The 14518-nt window shown below is 40.3% G+C and overlaps 1 protein-coding gene across 1 annotated transcript; it reads left to right on the top strand.

The window, feature by feature from the left end:
- Positions 1-7645: 7645 nt before the first annotated feature.
- LOC147453166 (aquaporin NIP1-1-like) lies at positions 7646-13676 on the top strand. Its single transcript, XM_086518642.1, has 5 exons — positions 7646-8373; positions 9688-9912; positions 11693-11887; positions 12593-12654; positions 13022-13676. Exons 1-5 carry the CDS (start codon positions 8221-8223, stop codon positions 13233-13235), a joined length of 849 nt encoding a protein of 282 aa, XP_086374768.1. The 5' UTR covers positions 7646-8220; the 3' UTR covers positions 13236-13676.
- Positions 13677-14518: the final 842 nt, after the last annotated feature.

Raw genomic sequence — 14518 nt, 5'->3', positions numbered from 1 at the left:
TCTCTCAAAACCATTTAAAGTCCAATGTGATGCTTGTGGTGATTGCCTTGGAGCAGGTTTGCTTCAAGAAGGGCATGCCATAGCATATGAGAGCCGAAGGCTCAATGCCAATGAACGGGTCTTGGGCATAGATGAAAAAGAGCTTTTAGCTGTTCTACATGTCCTAGACACATGGAAGCAATATCTATTGGGGACTCCATTTATTTTTTGAACGGACCATCAAAGTCTCAAGTACTTCGTGATGCAAATCAAGATTTTTGAGAAGCAAATGAGGTGGGAACTTTTTCTTTTGCAATTTAATTTTCATATTGCTCACATTGCTGGTAAGCATAATCAAGTGGCTGATGCACTATCACAACGACGGAGGGTTAATACGGTGTCTATAGCAACTCACAATGATCTATCTTCCATGATAGATGATTACGATACCGACCTTGATTTTAACGACATAATGTCAACCCTTGCCTTAGGGAAGAAAGAGGAACCATTCACTTTGCAGGATGGTTATCTTCTCCATGGAAACATGCTATGTGTTACTCATTCCCTTCGTGAGAAAGTCACGTATGAATCCCATGCTCCTCTGTATGCGGGGCATTGAGGGATTCAACCTACTCTTCCAGGAGTAGAAACGTACTTCTATTGGCCTACCATAAAAGTGGACATACAAGAGTATGTATCCAAATGTGTGATATGCCAAAAAAAACAAAGTATGATAGAGGGAAACAACCTGGATTACTCCAGCCATTGCCAATCCCTATTTGCCATGGAAGATTATATCCATGGATTTATCTTTGGATTATCCATGTCTATCAATGGGAATACGGAAATATGGACAATAGTCGACAAGTTTAGCAAGCAAGCACACTTTATTCTATCAAAAAGACTATTAAGGCACACCAAATGGCAACCCTCTTCATATCTCAGATTTTCAAACACCATGGATTGCCAACATCCATCGTGTCAGATAGAGATCCTAGAATGACAAGTAATTTTTGGAAAGGTCTCTTTGAAAATCTAGGTACATGATTGAATTTCTCTTCAACCTGTCACCCACAAACGGATGGCCAAAGTGAGATAGACAAATCATAGACTTATGTTACAGAAGTAGATCAACGCTCACAATGGGAGAAGTACTTACCTCTTGTAAAGTATGCGTACAATAATACTATCCATACTACTACGAAAAAGGCACCTTTTAAGATCATAGAGGGAACACCTAAAAGGACCTTGCTACTTAAAGTACATGGGAAGATCTTAACTGCCGATGAGTATAGCCACGGCCTACAAGAATCTTTCCAAAAGATTAAGGAGTCTATATCCATCTTTCAACAAAAGCAAAAAGTTGTTGCTGATAAGCACAGAAGGGCCTTAACGTTCAAAGAAAATGATTGGGTCTTACTCAAGTTTCCCAAGGCTCGATTGAGGCAAACGACGGGCAAAAATCCTACGAGCCACCAAAAGTATTATGCTAAACTAGCAAAAAGACACTATGGTCCTTTTCAAATCTTGAAGCCAATTAATGACATGGCTTATCAACTCAAGTTGCCCAACCATTGGCTCATACACAATGCTTTTCATGTGAGCCTACTCAAGCCTTACAAAGGAGAGCCACCAGCAAACCCAATTATTGAAGACCCCCCATAAATCAAAGATCGAGAAGAGGTACTATAACTCAAAGCTATCCTTAAACATGAGGACAAGGTACTACGCCATGGTAAGATTATCCAACGGTATCTTATTAAGCTAAAAAATTATCCTTTTGAAAATGCTAGATGGATGCAAGGAATACAACTTAAGAATAGTATGAACCTTGTCAATGCTTACAATGCTACATTAGAGTAAGCAGATGTAAATGTTTCTTTCAAATGATCAATGTTTTTGTCTTATAAGACTAATTCTCTTTTTATTGTGCACAAATTTAGGTAGTATGCATGCTTAGAATCATGTTTGTGTTGGCGACGTCTCTCAAACACCAAGTAGAAATTTTCACTCTACTTTGGAACTATGATATGGACTAAAGAGCAGACATGCTTGCGGAAGCTAAGTCTCCCAAGCCCCAATGGAATAGTCATCCATCTTGGATGATGTCTTAGGGTAAAAAGGGATCCTCTAATCGCTAAGAAACATAGACTAATGACTAGGCTTTATCTCCTCTACCTCATAGTCAAGGACGACTATGATTTCAAGAGAGAGGTAATGTCATAAAATCTAATATCTAACTAACCAAAACGATTTTCTCATATTAAATTGATCATTTAATGTGGGAGAATAAACAGGAACAAGAGTTAGAATATAGACATGTGCTTATGAATCCATCTCAACACAGGGCCAAAGTCAATGGGTCCAAATGCGAGATGGTCTGTCAGAGCAATGCTAGCTAATTGAGCTTGAAAGACCTTAGAGTTAAGCTTCATTAAAGACTTCCAAAAATTAGTGTTAAAAGTCCTTAGACGTAGGACCTTAGGCAAGCTAGGACTGTGCTTGAGGTGGGAACCCGGCCGAAGCTTGAGGTGCTTGTCGAGCTTGCTGACTAAGATGCTTGAGGTGCTTGTCGTGCTTGCTGACTAAGGTGCTTGAGGTGATTCATGACTAAGGTGCTTGAGGGGCTTAAGGTGTTCCAAAAGTCAACAAGGATCTCCACATATGGAGAGGCGAGCCCTACAAGTAGAGGCATGAGAGAGAACACACACACACCCTCAGTCAAGGCAAGCCTAGTCTAAAGAGGCAAATAAGGACACATGTCAATCTCCTCTCCGTGTTGGCCTCATAAGGTGCCTAAAGTCTATTGGTTGGCCTCTAAAGGGGTCCAATAAGATTTTAGCTAATTAAATTAATTTTTAAAGCATTTATCAATCTCTCTCTCTCAAAGGGGTAAGAAGGACACTTGTCCTAATGCTAGCATTGTTGCTTTCTATGACTAATGCATGTGATTGCAGATCTGTTCACAAAGGCATTTCCTCATGAGAAGTTTGAAGCTTTTCAAAAATATTTGGGGTTGCTTCCAATGTGTGGATTGATCGTGTCCTCAACGCATGACACTTCACTATACGCTATGTGCCAACTCTTGTTCACTACATCGCTCCTAGTGGGGATTCGTTACCGTATATGTGGTAGTGATGAGTGTGAACACACTTAGGACCACTGGGCATTTTTCCCTCACTAGGAGGTTTTCTCCCCCGTGCATTGTATGTACACCCATCATTTTAGGGCTAACTCATCTTTCTATTGTGCACTAAGCAGTACACTCTCTATTGTGTGCCTTGAGCTTCTTCATCTTCTCCAAGCTGTGTGTGTTTCCCTGCAACCCTAATTCCAACATTGATCTAGATAAGAGGCATTGTTAGCACAAGCAAGTCACAATGATATGTAATGTGCTTTGTAGCACCATCATCAAAATACCACAAATGTGAATTTGCAGCCTCAATAATGCATGAATCATGGACAAAAGGGTCATACTGACACTGTGCACTAAAACCACATTTTGCATCAACCAAAATAATTTTCTAATTTTGCAATGGCTACATTTGAAAAAGATTCATTTTCTTTCTTATGTGCCTCTTTAGCCTTTAGTTCCAGACATTCCTTTATCAGATGATCAACAACTCTGCAATAGCTGCAATGCACCTTTTTCTTTTCTCTCTCAACAGATCTACTAGATGCATTGTTGTTATGGGATACATTTTTCATAGATGGTTTCCTGCCTAAAGAAGGAACATCGAAAGTAGCAGCACTATTATTATTACCTCTTCTTTGTGCAACATCAAAAGTCTGATGAACGGCATGTGGCTTAGCCCTATTTTTTCTTGACATAGCCTCTTGTAATAGAAAAGTGACCAACCCATCAAACTTAGTAGCATTATCATTGCCCTGTGCAACAAATCTCACTATACAACAAAATCATGATACATATCTGGTAATGCATGTAAGGCAGTCCGCATAAGTGCATGGTTGGGAATCACTTCACTTGCATCAATAATTTTCTCATTGGTATCTTTGATTTTGGCAAGAAAAGTTTCCATTTCATCTTCCTCATGCATGATCTTTGATTCTAGTTGTCTATGCAGACATGCTATTTTTGCCTCATTGTGACCTGTAAACAATGCATCTAGAATGTCCTAAGCCTGTTTTGGTTGAAAAAATGTTAGGATTAATGGTGCACAATAGAAAATTCAATTAATGCATGTGCTGCACATCTCTAGTATCCCATTGATCCTACTGAGCTATAGGTAAAACAAGACTAGCAGTAGGAGAAGAATTGTTAGAACTTGCAACCTTCTCCACAGTTATTGGATCCACAAAACTTGGGCATACATCAAAACCTTTATAATTGTCTACACACCCTTGGAAACAAGTACATGCTTTATTTAAGGTCACAATGGATAATTGTCTCCATCCAGTTTGTCAGCACCATACGACATCTTGCAAACATCATCGCTCTCAACCATAGTGAAAGACCGAACTTGATGTAGAAAATGTCCAAATTGAGTAGAAATTGAAGGGAAACTGTACGTTCTACATAGCACAAACCACAGTAGATGTAAGGACTTGTGATGCAAAAAATTTCAATGGAAAGAATTTTGTACAAAAGGACGGATTTGCATGGATAGTACTTGCAGTAGTGGAAATGAAGGGCAAAACAAGCCCAAATTAAAAATTTTGAGCACGTCGGCTCTATGAGCCTACCAAAGTATTTATCGACTTACTGACACTCATCAAAGCTCACCAAAATCAAAGAAGTGAGCAGGAGGCATTGGTGATGTTGGTCACTACACCCGAGAGGATGCAACTTGCTCTGATAGCAATTGTTGGAGTTAGGGTTGCAAGAATGCACACATAACTTGGAGATGGAGAAGAAGCTTGGCACACAATGGAGAATGTATTACGAAGTGTGTGAATATAAGATAAGATTAGCCTAAATTGATGGGTGTATATACAAAGAACGGGGGAAAAAAACCTTCGAGTGAGGGAAAAAAGTGCCTTGGCAGTCCTAAGTATATTCACACATAGTACTACCATACATTGTAATAGTCCAATGAAAATCACATAATATTGTGCCCCGATGGGTGATGGTTTTTTAAATTATGTTCTCTAAATGGATGATTTTCCACTCTTAGGTCCAATTGAGATGCACACTATTGAGTTTAAGACCAATTTGAACTCAATATTTGAGATTCAAGTTTGGAGCTATTGTATTACTGATTTAGGATACTACTTAAGCATTGTGATGGAGGTATTACTTTATGTCATTCACAATACATCAAGGTATTGCAACTTATATTAGGTCTTGCTAATTACAAACATGTCGTTATATGTTTGGAGAATAGTTTGAAACTTAGCATACACATTGTGGTGATTCATCTGTCTCTCTCTCTCTCTCTATCAGTATGTTATTGGATATTTGATAAACATATACATTCAGAGGCCAGATATAAAGCTTGTAGTCTTAACAACAAGCAGATTTATGCGTAGCCCGATAACAAGTAGATTTAACCCAATAAGAAGATTATGCATAGCCCAATAACAAGAAGATTTCTAGTCTTAACAACAAGAAGATTTATGCATAGCACAATAAAAAGCATGAACTATAAATTTAAAAATATTTCCCCCTTATAAGAGTGCCATTCAGTACCTTGGTTTGTTTTATCCCAAGATGAAATCATCGCCACTACATTAACATGCTTCTTTAGGCTCATATCGGGATGCTTGTTATGACACCCACGTGTCTACCAAGTGGTTTTTGTTTCATGCTAAGGAAATGATACATATCTTAGTTAGGAAGAAGCAATCCATTGCAGGCACTTCGAGCTACAGCGATAGTCACAATACATTGGTAGTTTAGAGAACTCAATATTTCTTGCTTGCTCAAAGCACATTGAGGTGTAGGTCATCAAGCCACACGAAGACAAATTGGCTTATGTGCTAACACATGAAAACCTTGTTGATATATGAACACAAAGGCCTCTCTTTTTGTGAAGCTTTGGGCTTATTGTTCCTTGTGGATTTATGCAGTGTATAGTGTGTGGCCCTTTTGTATTGTTTATGTGTGAGGTCTTATTCTAGCATCACTCCAAAGAAGGATTTGTTAGTGAGAGCACACATTGGACCATCAAGGAATTTTTATTCTTTTTTGATTGGGTGGTTTCTCTCTCTCTCTCTCTCTCTCTCTCTCTCTCGCATTCTACATATGCCCATCCTTTTAGGGATAGCTTATCTCTGCTGTAAGTGATACTAGTTCCTGTTGTGCACCCTACGACATCTCCTTCTTCTCTATATGTGCACTCTTTTTCCATCAGTTTCTTGCGTCTCTCATGGTGCATCACTTGAGATTAGAAGTGACATTTACAATTTTTTTCTTAACATTACTGACTCACTCATTGATGCTTACAAAGGTAGTCTCACTTGCCTCATATTTGGCATAATGTTTCATCCAATTGCACTTTTACTAAAGGACACTTTGTTATGGTATTGTTGTTTCATCTGCCTATGGTATTTGTACATTAGGGGAGGTGTTCTTTTGTGTATACATGTTGCTATACACAACGATGATATTGCCAATTAAAAAGGGTGAAAATAGAGGTGAACGCTATGCAACATTATATTGTTCGGCCATAATGCAAAGATAGAAACACGATTAGATGATTCTGACGTCAAGGTCTAAAGATGCATTTGCACATAAGAAAATAGTTGACATCTGAATGGGTGTCTTACTTATGGCTATACTCTTAAAGAAAGGATGTTGACCAATTGGCATGGGCATGATGGAAACCTAGCTTCGTGAGACCAAGGCAATTGTTGCATCTGCAAATGGCTTCATGAGGTCTCATCATAAAGTTAGTGTTCTTTCGTTGCGACCTCCATAAGGTTATACCACAAGGCATCCCCTCACAAGCTGTGTGACTCCCAACCACAATTACATAGGACAAACTAGTTTAGACAAAGAGCATCTTGAAGAAGATTAAGGTGGGAGAAGATTAAGGTTTGAAAGAAGAAAAAATTAAGGTTTGAAAACGTGGCTTGACCGGGAAATGCAAAGAATATATTTGGGTTGAAAGCAAGTGCACGAGGCTACAATGGGGTGGGAGATCATTTGGAGGCACTTAGGACGTGTGCCGGTGGGTAGGTGGATTTTATCTGACGGCATGTGGACGTGGAGACCTAATTTGGAGGGTCTCTCCTCAATCAGAGGAGGAGGAAGGGGCTTGCCACTGCCATTCTCTCCTTTTATTATAGAGCCCTATTTGCGGCAACGCTGATATGGCGTTGACTATTGTGGGCTGTGCCACAGTGCCGCTGCCTGCTTCTTCTTCTTCTTCATCATCCTTTGGAAGGTGGCTGCAGTAAAAAAAAAAAAACAAATGGTCAATGGAACTGACTTTTGAATTCTGCTTCTTCCTGTTTTAACCACCTCCTCCCAATAAGAGAAATGCAATCGGATCGCCCCCCCTCTCTCATCATTTATGTCGAGTATGTGCGTGTATGCGTGTGAGCTAGAGAGAGAGAGAGAGAGAGAGAGAGAGAGAACTACTTGGGTTTCCCTATAGTAGTGGTAGTGCCGTTGTGAGAGCGTGTGTTGTGTACAATGCATGTGTGTGTGTGACGAGAGAGGAGTGGGTGAGTGTTTATGAGCTGATGTATTATGGGTGTGCAATAGTGAGAAAATAGGAAAAGAGAGAGAGAGAGAGAGAGAGGGGGAGTGTGTACATGTTTGTGTGTGTGAAGAGAGAGAGAGTATGGACTCTCTCTTCTCTGCTTATAGACTACCTCACTATTCTCTGCTTATAGACTACCTCACTACCTGGGTTGCTTCCTCATGCACTTTTGACTGCCTTTTCAAGCTCATTCTTCCAGCTTCCGGGAGCTCACGCAAATGCTCTTGTTGGGCTCTTCTACAAGGTGTGTAATGTAGGCGCACTCACTCACTCTTCACACACACTCTCTCTCTCTCTCTCTCTCTCACACACACACACACACACACACACACACACACACGCAGGTTTCTTTGCTTTCCTGACGTTTAAATAGGTGGAGAATTAGTTGTGGTTTGCTACTATGTAGCTAGCGTACACTCTTACACACCATCTCTCCCTCATACACAGAGGAAGTATACATACGCAACCATATCTGACACGCAGACCCACTATCCATTGTTGCATTTGAGGTTGTGGTCAGCTGCAGAGCTTGCTTTTGCTTGCTTTGATTGGCGAGCTTTCCGCAGAGACCATGTCCTCAGTTCGTGTAGACTCTCCTCGTTCCTCGGTCGACCCATCATGCTCCAATGGAGAGGCGGCTGTTCGCCACCACAAAGGGTGCCTGGCCATGGAAACCCCTTCCTGGATGCCCCCTTCCATCACTAATGCAGGCATCCTACAGAAGGTATGGCCACTTTCCCATTACTCTATACCCATGTAGTTCTTCTATATTTGTGTTATTTTAAGAAATCAATTTCTGTAAACTGGCCATCTTAATGAATATTGCTTGATATCTGTTGATACAATTAAAAAGTGACAATAGTTTCAACATTTTGAAGACTTTGGGTTTTCAAAAATACTCTTTTTCAAAAATGATGGCTTTGTGGTGGATTTCAACCATGATTTTTTGAGGTGTAGCCTATCTGTTGGAGATTACCTTCTGTGATCCTAAAACGAGCCAGCCCTTTCGATGATTTATGCTTTTGCTGCATTGATAATTGCATGTCTGAGATTATGCAAATCGATAAGCAAGTTGTACACTGGTACGACGACTTTGGTGGGGTGTAGTGCGGTAGAAAGAATATTGGCCAATGTGCTATATTATATGATTGCCTCTAGTGTAAAGCTTTGCCACCTTCATGGTGATTAGAGTATGCTGCAGATAGCACAAATGCATTCTGAATGAATTGGGGTCTAGGTGTTAAAATATTGATGAAGGTATATATGGAGCTCCCACGTCGAGGCTATCAATGAATGACTCTAAACATAGATGCCTTGCATATGTGGAGAACCTCTCATTATTACCGAGAGAGGGCAAGTCAAGGAGTTGATTTCAACCAAATAGTGGGCAGAGGATTTGGGATATATCTATTGCTCTGTTCAATTTAGGTTTTATTCTGATCTTTCAGGAATCAGGCATAGTATTGAGCAAAGTCTTTCCTATGTATCCATCATAGACGGTGTATAATTTTTATTCCTAAATTTCCACATTCATGTTTGCGCATATGTATGGTCCTAGTACATGGGGGATGATCATGCTGTAGAAGGTAGTTAATTAGCTTTTACCTTATTGCCTTACACATGAGGAGTGCTTGCGCCAGGTCTTATAATGGAAGGCAAAAGTAGTTGGGGTCCAAGTGATGGGATGTTGTAGTTGGAGTTTAAGGCGCAAATCCTGCGAGGCAAACTGAAAAAGAGGAGGTTGAAGGGGTCGATGGCGGCATTGGTAAAATAACTTCACATTGAAATGTATGAGATACACTATGTTGAGGGTCTGAAGGTGGAAAATATCTGCTGTTTAGAGATTGCTTGATATGAGTCTTTTTCATAACAAGTCATATTGGATGTGGAGAAGGCATTATGCTTCTGTATCTTGAGAGTCGGCGTGCGTGCTCTGTAAAGCTCTGTCTACATGCTCTTGCCATAACAATTGTTCAGAGCGAATTTAGTACAAGTTATAATTGCCCTGAAGTCTTTGCTCCTGTGCTTGTGAGAGCAGGTTGGAGCAGAGTTGATATCAACATACATACTGGTGTTTGCGGGATGTGGGGCGGCGATGGTGGATGAGAAGAGCGGTGGCGCCATCACTCATTTTGGGGTGTCAGCAGCGTTTGGCTTGGTTGTGATGATCATGATTTACAGCGTCGGCCACATCTCAGGGGCGCACATGAATCCCGCGGTGACGCTTGCATTCGCCACCGTCCGTCACTTTCCATGGGCGCAGGTCAGGAGCACATCTCCTATGTTTACTTTGTTCTGTGTGTGTGCCCCCCCCCCCCCATCTTTGCTCTAGGTTGGAAGTGGGAAGCGTTGTGCATGCCTGTTTTGTTGCATGTACGCACATACACACATTCTCTCTCTCTCTCTCTCTCCCCCTTCCTTTTGATTTAATGAAATGTCGAGATTTTTGGCACTTTTTGTAACGTCCCTGTGGGCAGAAATCTCGAATTTAAAATGCGTGCCCTGACTGAGACAGAGAGAGAGAGAGAGAGAGAGAGAGAGAGGCACCTACCCACGCTTCGTATGAAACTGTCCCTAGGCGACCTCCTCCTGCACTTTAGGCCATAAAATCTCTCAACAACTTCCGTCCCTCTCATAAACGGTTCTCTCTCTCTCTCTCTCTCTCTCTCTCTCTCTTTTCCCCCCCGCGGGACCCAGATACCAGGTAGTTCTACATTTATTCCTCGCACGCCTGGGGTTGCGGAAGAAGATTTCGGCCTATCGGTCCGTGTTCAAAACCCATAAACTTGGAAATGCTTAAAAGCTTGCACTCTGAATTCTTTTCACCAGCTCCTTAACTGAACTTTAGAGATTAATTTCATAGGTGGGATTCTCCAAAATACACCTTCACTCTCTCAAAGGGTAGTCCTACAGCTGATGACATGAGTGAGGGTCCCTATTTGCTTGTGAAACATTGAATGCTAAATCTTCTTTTGTGTTTTAGTATGTAAATGGGTCCTTCCATTTAGGAGCCTTATGGTTCCTTCACCTCGTCTTCTTATTTTCAAGACAAGGAGGAACCTTTGCAAATGATGCAGTTGCTAGTTCTAGCCACAAGCGTAGTTTGCGGAGGTATCCTACTTGTCAAGGAATCTGTTGTTGTGATTACATATCCATCGCTTGAAATAAATTGGAAGTTGTTTGATAGACCGAGGAGATTGGACGAATCATACTCTTAGTTTTACTCTGAATAAATGTATAATGGAGGTGTAGGCAATACCCTTACAATGAAAAGCCAATTTGTGCAGGTGTAAGCAATGCTCTTACAAGGAAAAACCAATTTGTTAGATGTGCAAGAGGGGCTACATCTTTGAAGAAGCTCCTAAGTCACAAAGGTAGTTAATACGGGGCGCAAAATGTTTCAAAATGCCGGACCACATAAAGAATTATTGAAATGTTAGTTCTTTTCAAAACTAGAAAAATAGAGAGATAAAATTGGATGGTTCACATAGACCACATTCCAAGTAGATATCACCTTCGGCTTGTTCAAAAGTGTTGTGTAATTCCTTAAAAAATGGAGTTCTAGTGCTGATAAATGTAAGAACAATGAACGAGGTGCGACCATTAATTAAAGATTCACAAAGTCAAAAACTATCAATACCCCACACTACTAGTGACTACTCAATAGAGTAACATGAGATCGCCAATCTTAGTTACTCATCGTTGAATGGTGAAGTAGATGTGACTTAAGATAATAGAACATGTAATTCATTATCATATATATATAAAAAAAACTCTTAAAATTGAATGCCTTTCTATTGAAAATAACATTTTAAATGTCTCTATTGAAAATAATGTTTTTAAGTTTTTTCAAGCATCTGAAATGCCACCTTGCCTAGTCAGGAGCAAGAAACCATGTTTTGTGTAGAGTGTTGCAAATTTTTCTATTCATCTTTAGGTGTAAGAGGTAAAAGATTGTCTTGGCAAGTCCTTGTGTCGTGCTCACAATGCCTACCAATCACATATATGAATAATGCTTGCTCATGCTGTCATTGTAAATTTAGGTACCTGCCTACATAGGGGCTCAAGTGGTTGCAGCAATCTCAGCTGCCTTTTCCTTGAGGTTGATATTGGGAGGTGCAGCAAAGATTGGCGCTACATTGCCTGTAGGCTCGGATGTCCAGTCTTTAGCACTGGAGGTCATCACCTCCTATATCCTCATGTTTGTTGTTTCGGCTGTTGCCACCGACACTCGCGCGGTGAGTGGTTATTCCTCTCAAGCTTTTTCATTCACTTACTTTTCTCTCTTAGTTGCCGTTCAACCTTTGTTGTCTATAATTTGGATGTTATTGTATGCTTTAATGGTCTTGCATATGGTCCTCTAGACTAGGATCTAAACCCGGGTTCAACAATAATCTAAGACCTATATATATATATATATATGCACATGTGGATGGTTGTGCTTTCGCCATTTGTTCTCTTCATAAATTCCTTTTTTACAATTAGCCATCATTATTTCTATAGACATCCAGTAAAGGGGCCAATGATTTAGTGGCATCTGGAAGAATTTGGGAGCTCTTTTGAAATGTAGCTTCTAGTTTCACAGATTAATGACGCAGATAAATGACTAAAGCCAGTATTTTTCATTTTATTTATTTTGTCATGAAGAGTTAGTTATCTTGTAGGATAGTTTAGTTTAGTTACCCTAAAAAAAAAGAGCTTTTTTCTAAAGACAATTTGGGATACCCTTTTGCTTGTCAGCGTTAACGTCTTTAATTTCTACGTGGTTTGGTCTTTTTTTTATAAAAGTATTTTGTGCATTTTGGTAGATCCAAAGTAAATTCAAAATTCAATTAGCATTTCTTGAAAAAACCAGTAGGGGGGCATGCAGGATTTGAATCTGCCCGTTTGTAGAATGTAGTTTGAATTGAAATTTGAGCAGTGCCTGGCTTTTCATTCATCAGATTGGAGAGTTGGCTGGCTTAGCAGTTGGCTCCGCAGTCGCCCTCGACGCCATTTTTGCAGGGTATGATGCAAATCATTCTTAATCCCTTTGTTTTCTTGCTGTTTTATTCTTGAATGCTCCGTTGTTCCTTACAAGTACCAACTTCACTAGAACTATCAAGCCCTTTCGTATTATGATGCTTTTTACTCACCACTTTTGCATCTCATTTTTTCCAAGGAAAATTTTAGTTGCGCCTTTCTGCCTACTACCACACATGTATTTATATAATGAGTATCTAAATATCTACATCTATGAAGGCCCAAAAACATACATTCACATATATCTATAATGTGCACATTCATATCATTTGTGTGCATGTGTTTTTGTCATGTGGACATCATCCATGTGTTTGATCTGATGCTCATCGCTGGCATGTTGAACCTTGCAGGCCAATTTGTGGCGCTTCGATGAACCCAGCGAGATCGATCGGACCAGCTGTGGCAAGTTATGACTTCAAGAGTTTGTGGGTGTACATAGTGGGGCCCATCTTGGGCTGCCTCCTGGGGGCTTGGTCCTACACCATGATCAAACTTCCGGAACAACCACAAGATCTTGCCATGATTTCACAATCTAAGTCCTTCAAAAGCTCTCGTCGGGGCTAGTGGTTTGCTTGCTCAACCTCAATATTGTATTAGCCTTTGTAAGAACCTTAACACTTTTCCTTTGTCTTCCCACCCCTTTGTCCTCTTTCCTTCTCAAAATATGCAAAGGCCCAATATCTCTCACAAATGCTTATTATTATCTCATCTTATCCTACTTGTGATGCATAATATTCAGCCTTATCTGCTATTGTTTTCTTCCCACGGTCCTAACCCTTGAAAGAACAATGTCATACAACCCAAATCGGCATTGTCTTTGAGTGGTTCTTGTGGAATCAATGCTTCTTGTGTTTGATGAGCCCTTGTTCTTTGAGCTTGATTTGCTAAGTCTTACTTTATTGTTGCCGTCCTTGATTGTAGCCTTCTTCAACAACTGTATACACTGCTTAACGTCGGAAATGGAAAACTATTGAGAATATAGAATAGAAATGGAGGGTTCCTGTTTGTCTTGAGTAAATCTTTGATGGTGTGGTCTCTATCTAGGTCTTACTCTATTCTACATTGTTGGCTCATAGCTTTCCTTACCTGGAATAATTTCTTTGGCCATTTGTAACAAAAATTTAGCAAGTAGATCTAGTGTTTTAGAATGGTGGAATGGATCCTAACTCATCTTGTCAGTGTGATATCGCTTGGTGGTTGGTTAAATTGATAGATGGCTCACCAAGTTGTTTGCCTCTCTAACAACTGTCTTGATGGGAGGTTGCTAAGCATGTGGATGCTTCTTAAAGATTTTGCTCTGTTCAACATGGCACCTACCTCTTGGTCACGAAGCATCCTTTTTATATGCATGTATGTATGTAGGTATGTGTGTTGGTAACACATGTTATGAATGGGGCAACTACTTTTAATCTTAATGAAGAGACAGTGATTCCTTTTAAGAAAGAAATTAACACTTGCTAGTGCATCGGCCACGTTGAGTCGATTGATCAAAAGCTCAACAGCTATACGGTGATGGACCCACTATGCCCTTGAACTCTCACTATGCCGAGCATAGCAGTTACACGCAGATACTCTTGATGAGCATAAGGATCGGGTGGAAGAGTTGCGAGATCATAAGCTCTACAACAATGGCAAAAAGAGTGAACTCAGAGATAGAACATCTCGGTCCAGTCATTTTTAAAGATGGTATCCAAATGTACCTGAGAAACTTAGCTTTCACTCAAGAACTTACATGACATTGTAGGGGTGCTTTTCCTAGAGTCTTGAGGTGGTGATCAGGGTGCCACCACCTTGTAGTGGTATCAGATAATCTTCCTCCAGGTGTTGGAAAGCTGCCAAACAGCCAA

Source organism: Adiantum capillus-veneris, chromosome 8 (assembly GCF_014529385.1).
Source record: "Adiantum capillus-veneris isolate H3 chromosome 8, ASM1452938v2, whole genome shotgun sequence".
In the NCBI taxonomy this organism is placed as follows: domain Eukaryota; kingdom Viridiplantae; phylum Streptophyta; class Polypodiopsida; order Polypodiales; family Pteridaceae; genus Adiantum; species Adiantum capillus-veneris.
The sequence above is the reverse complement of the archived record's forward strand: the minus strand, read 5'-3'. Positions and strand labels throughout refer to the sequence as shown.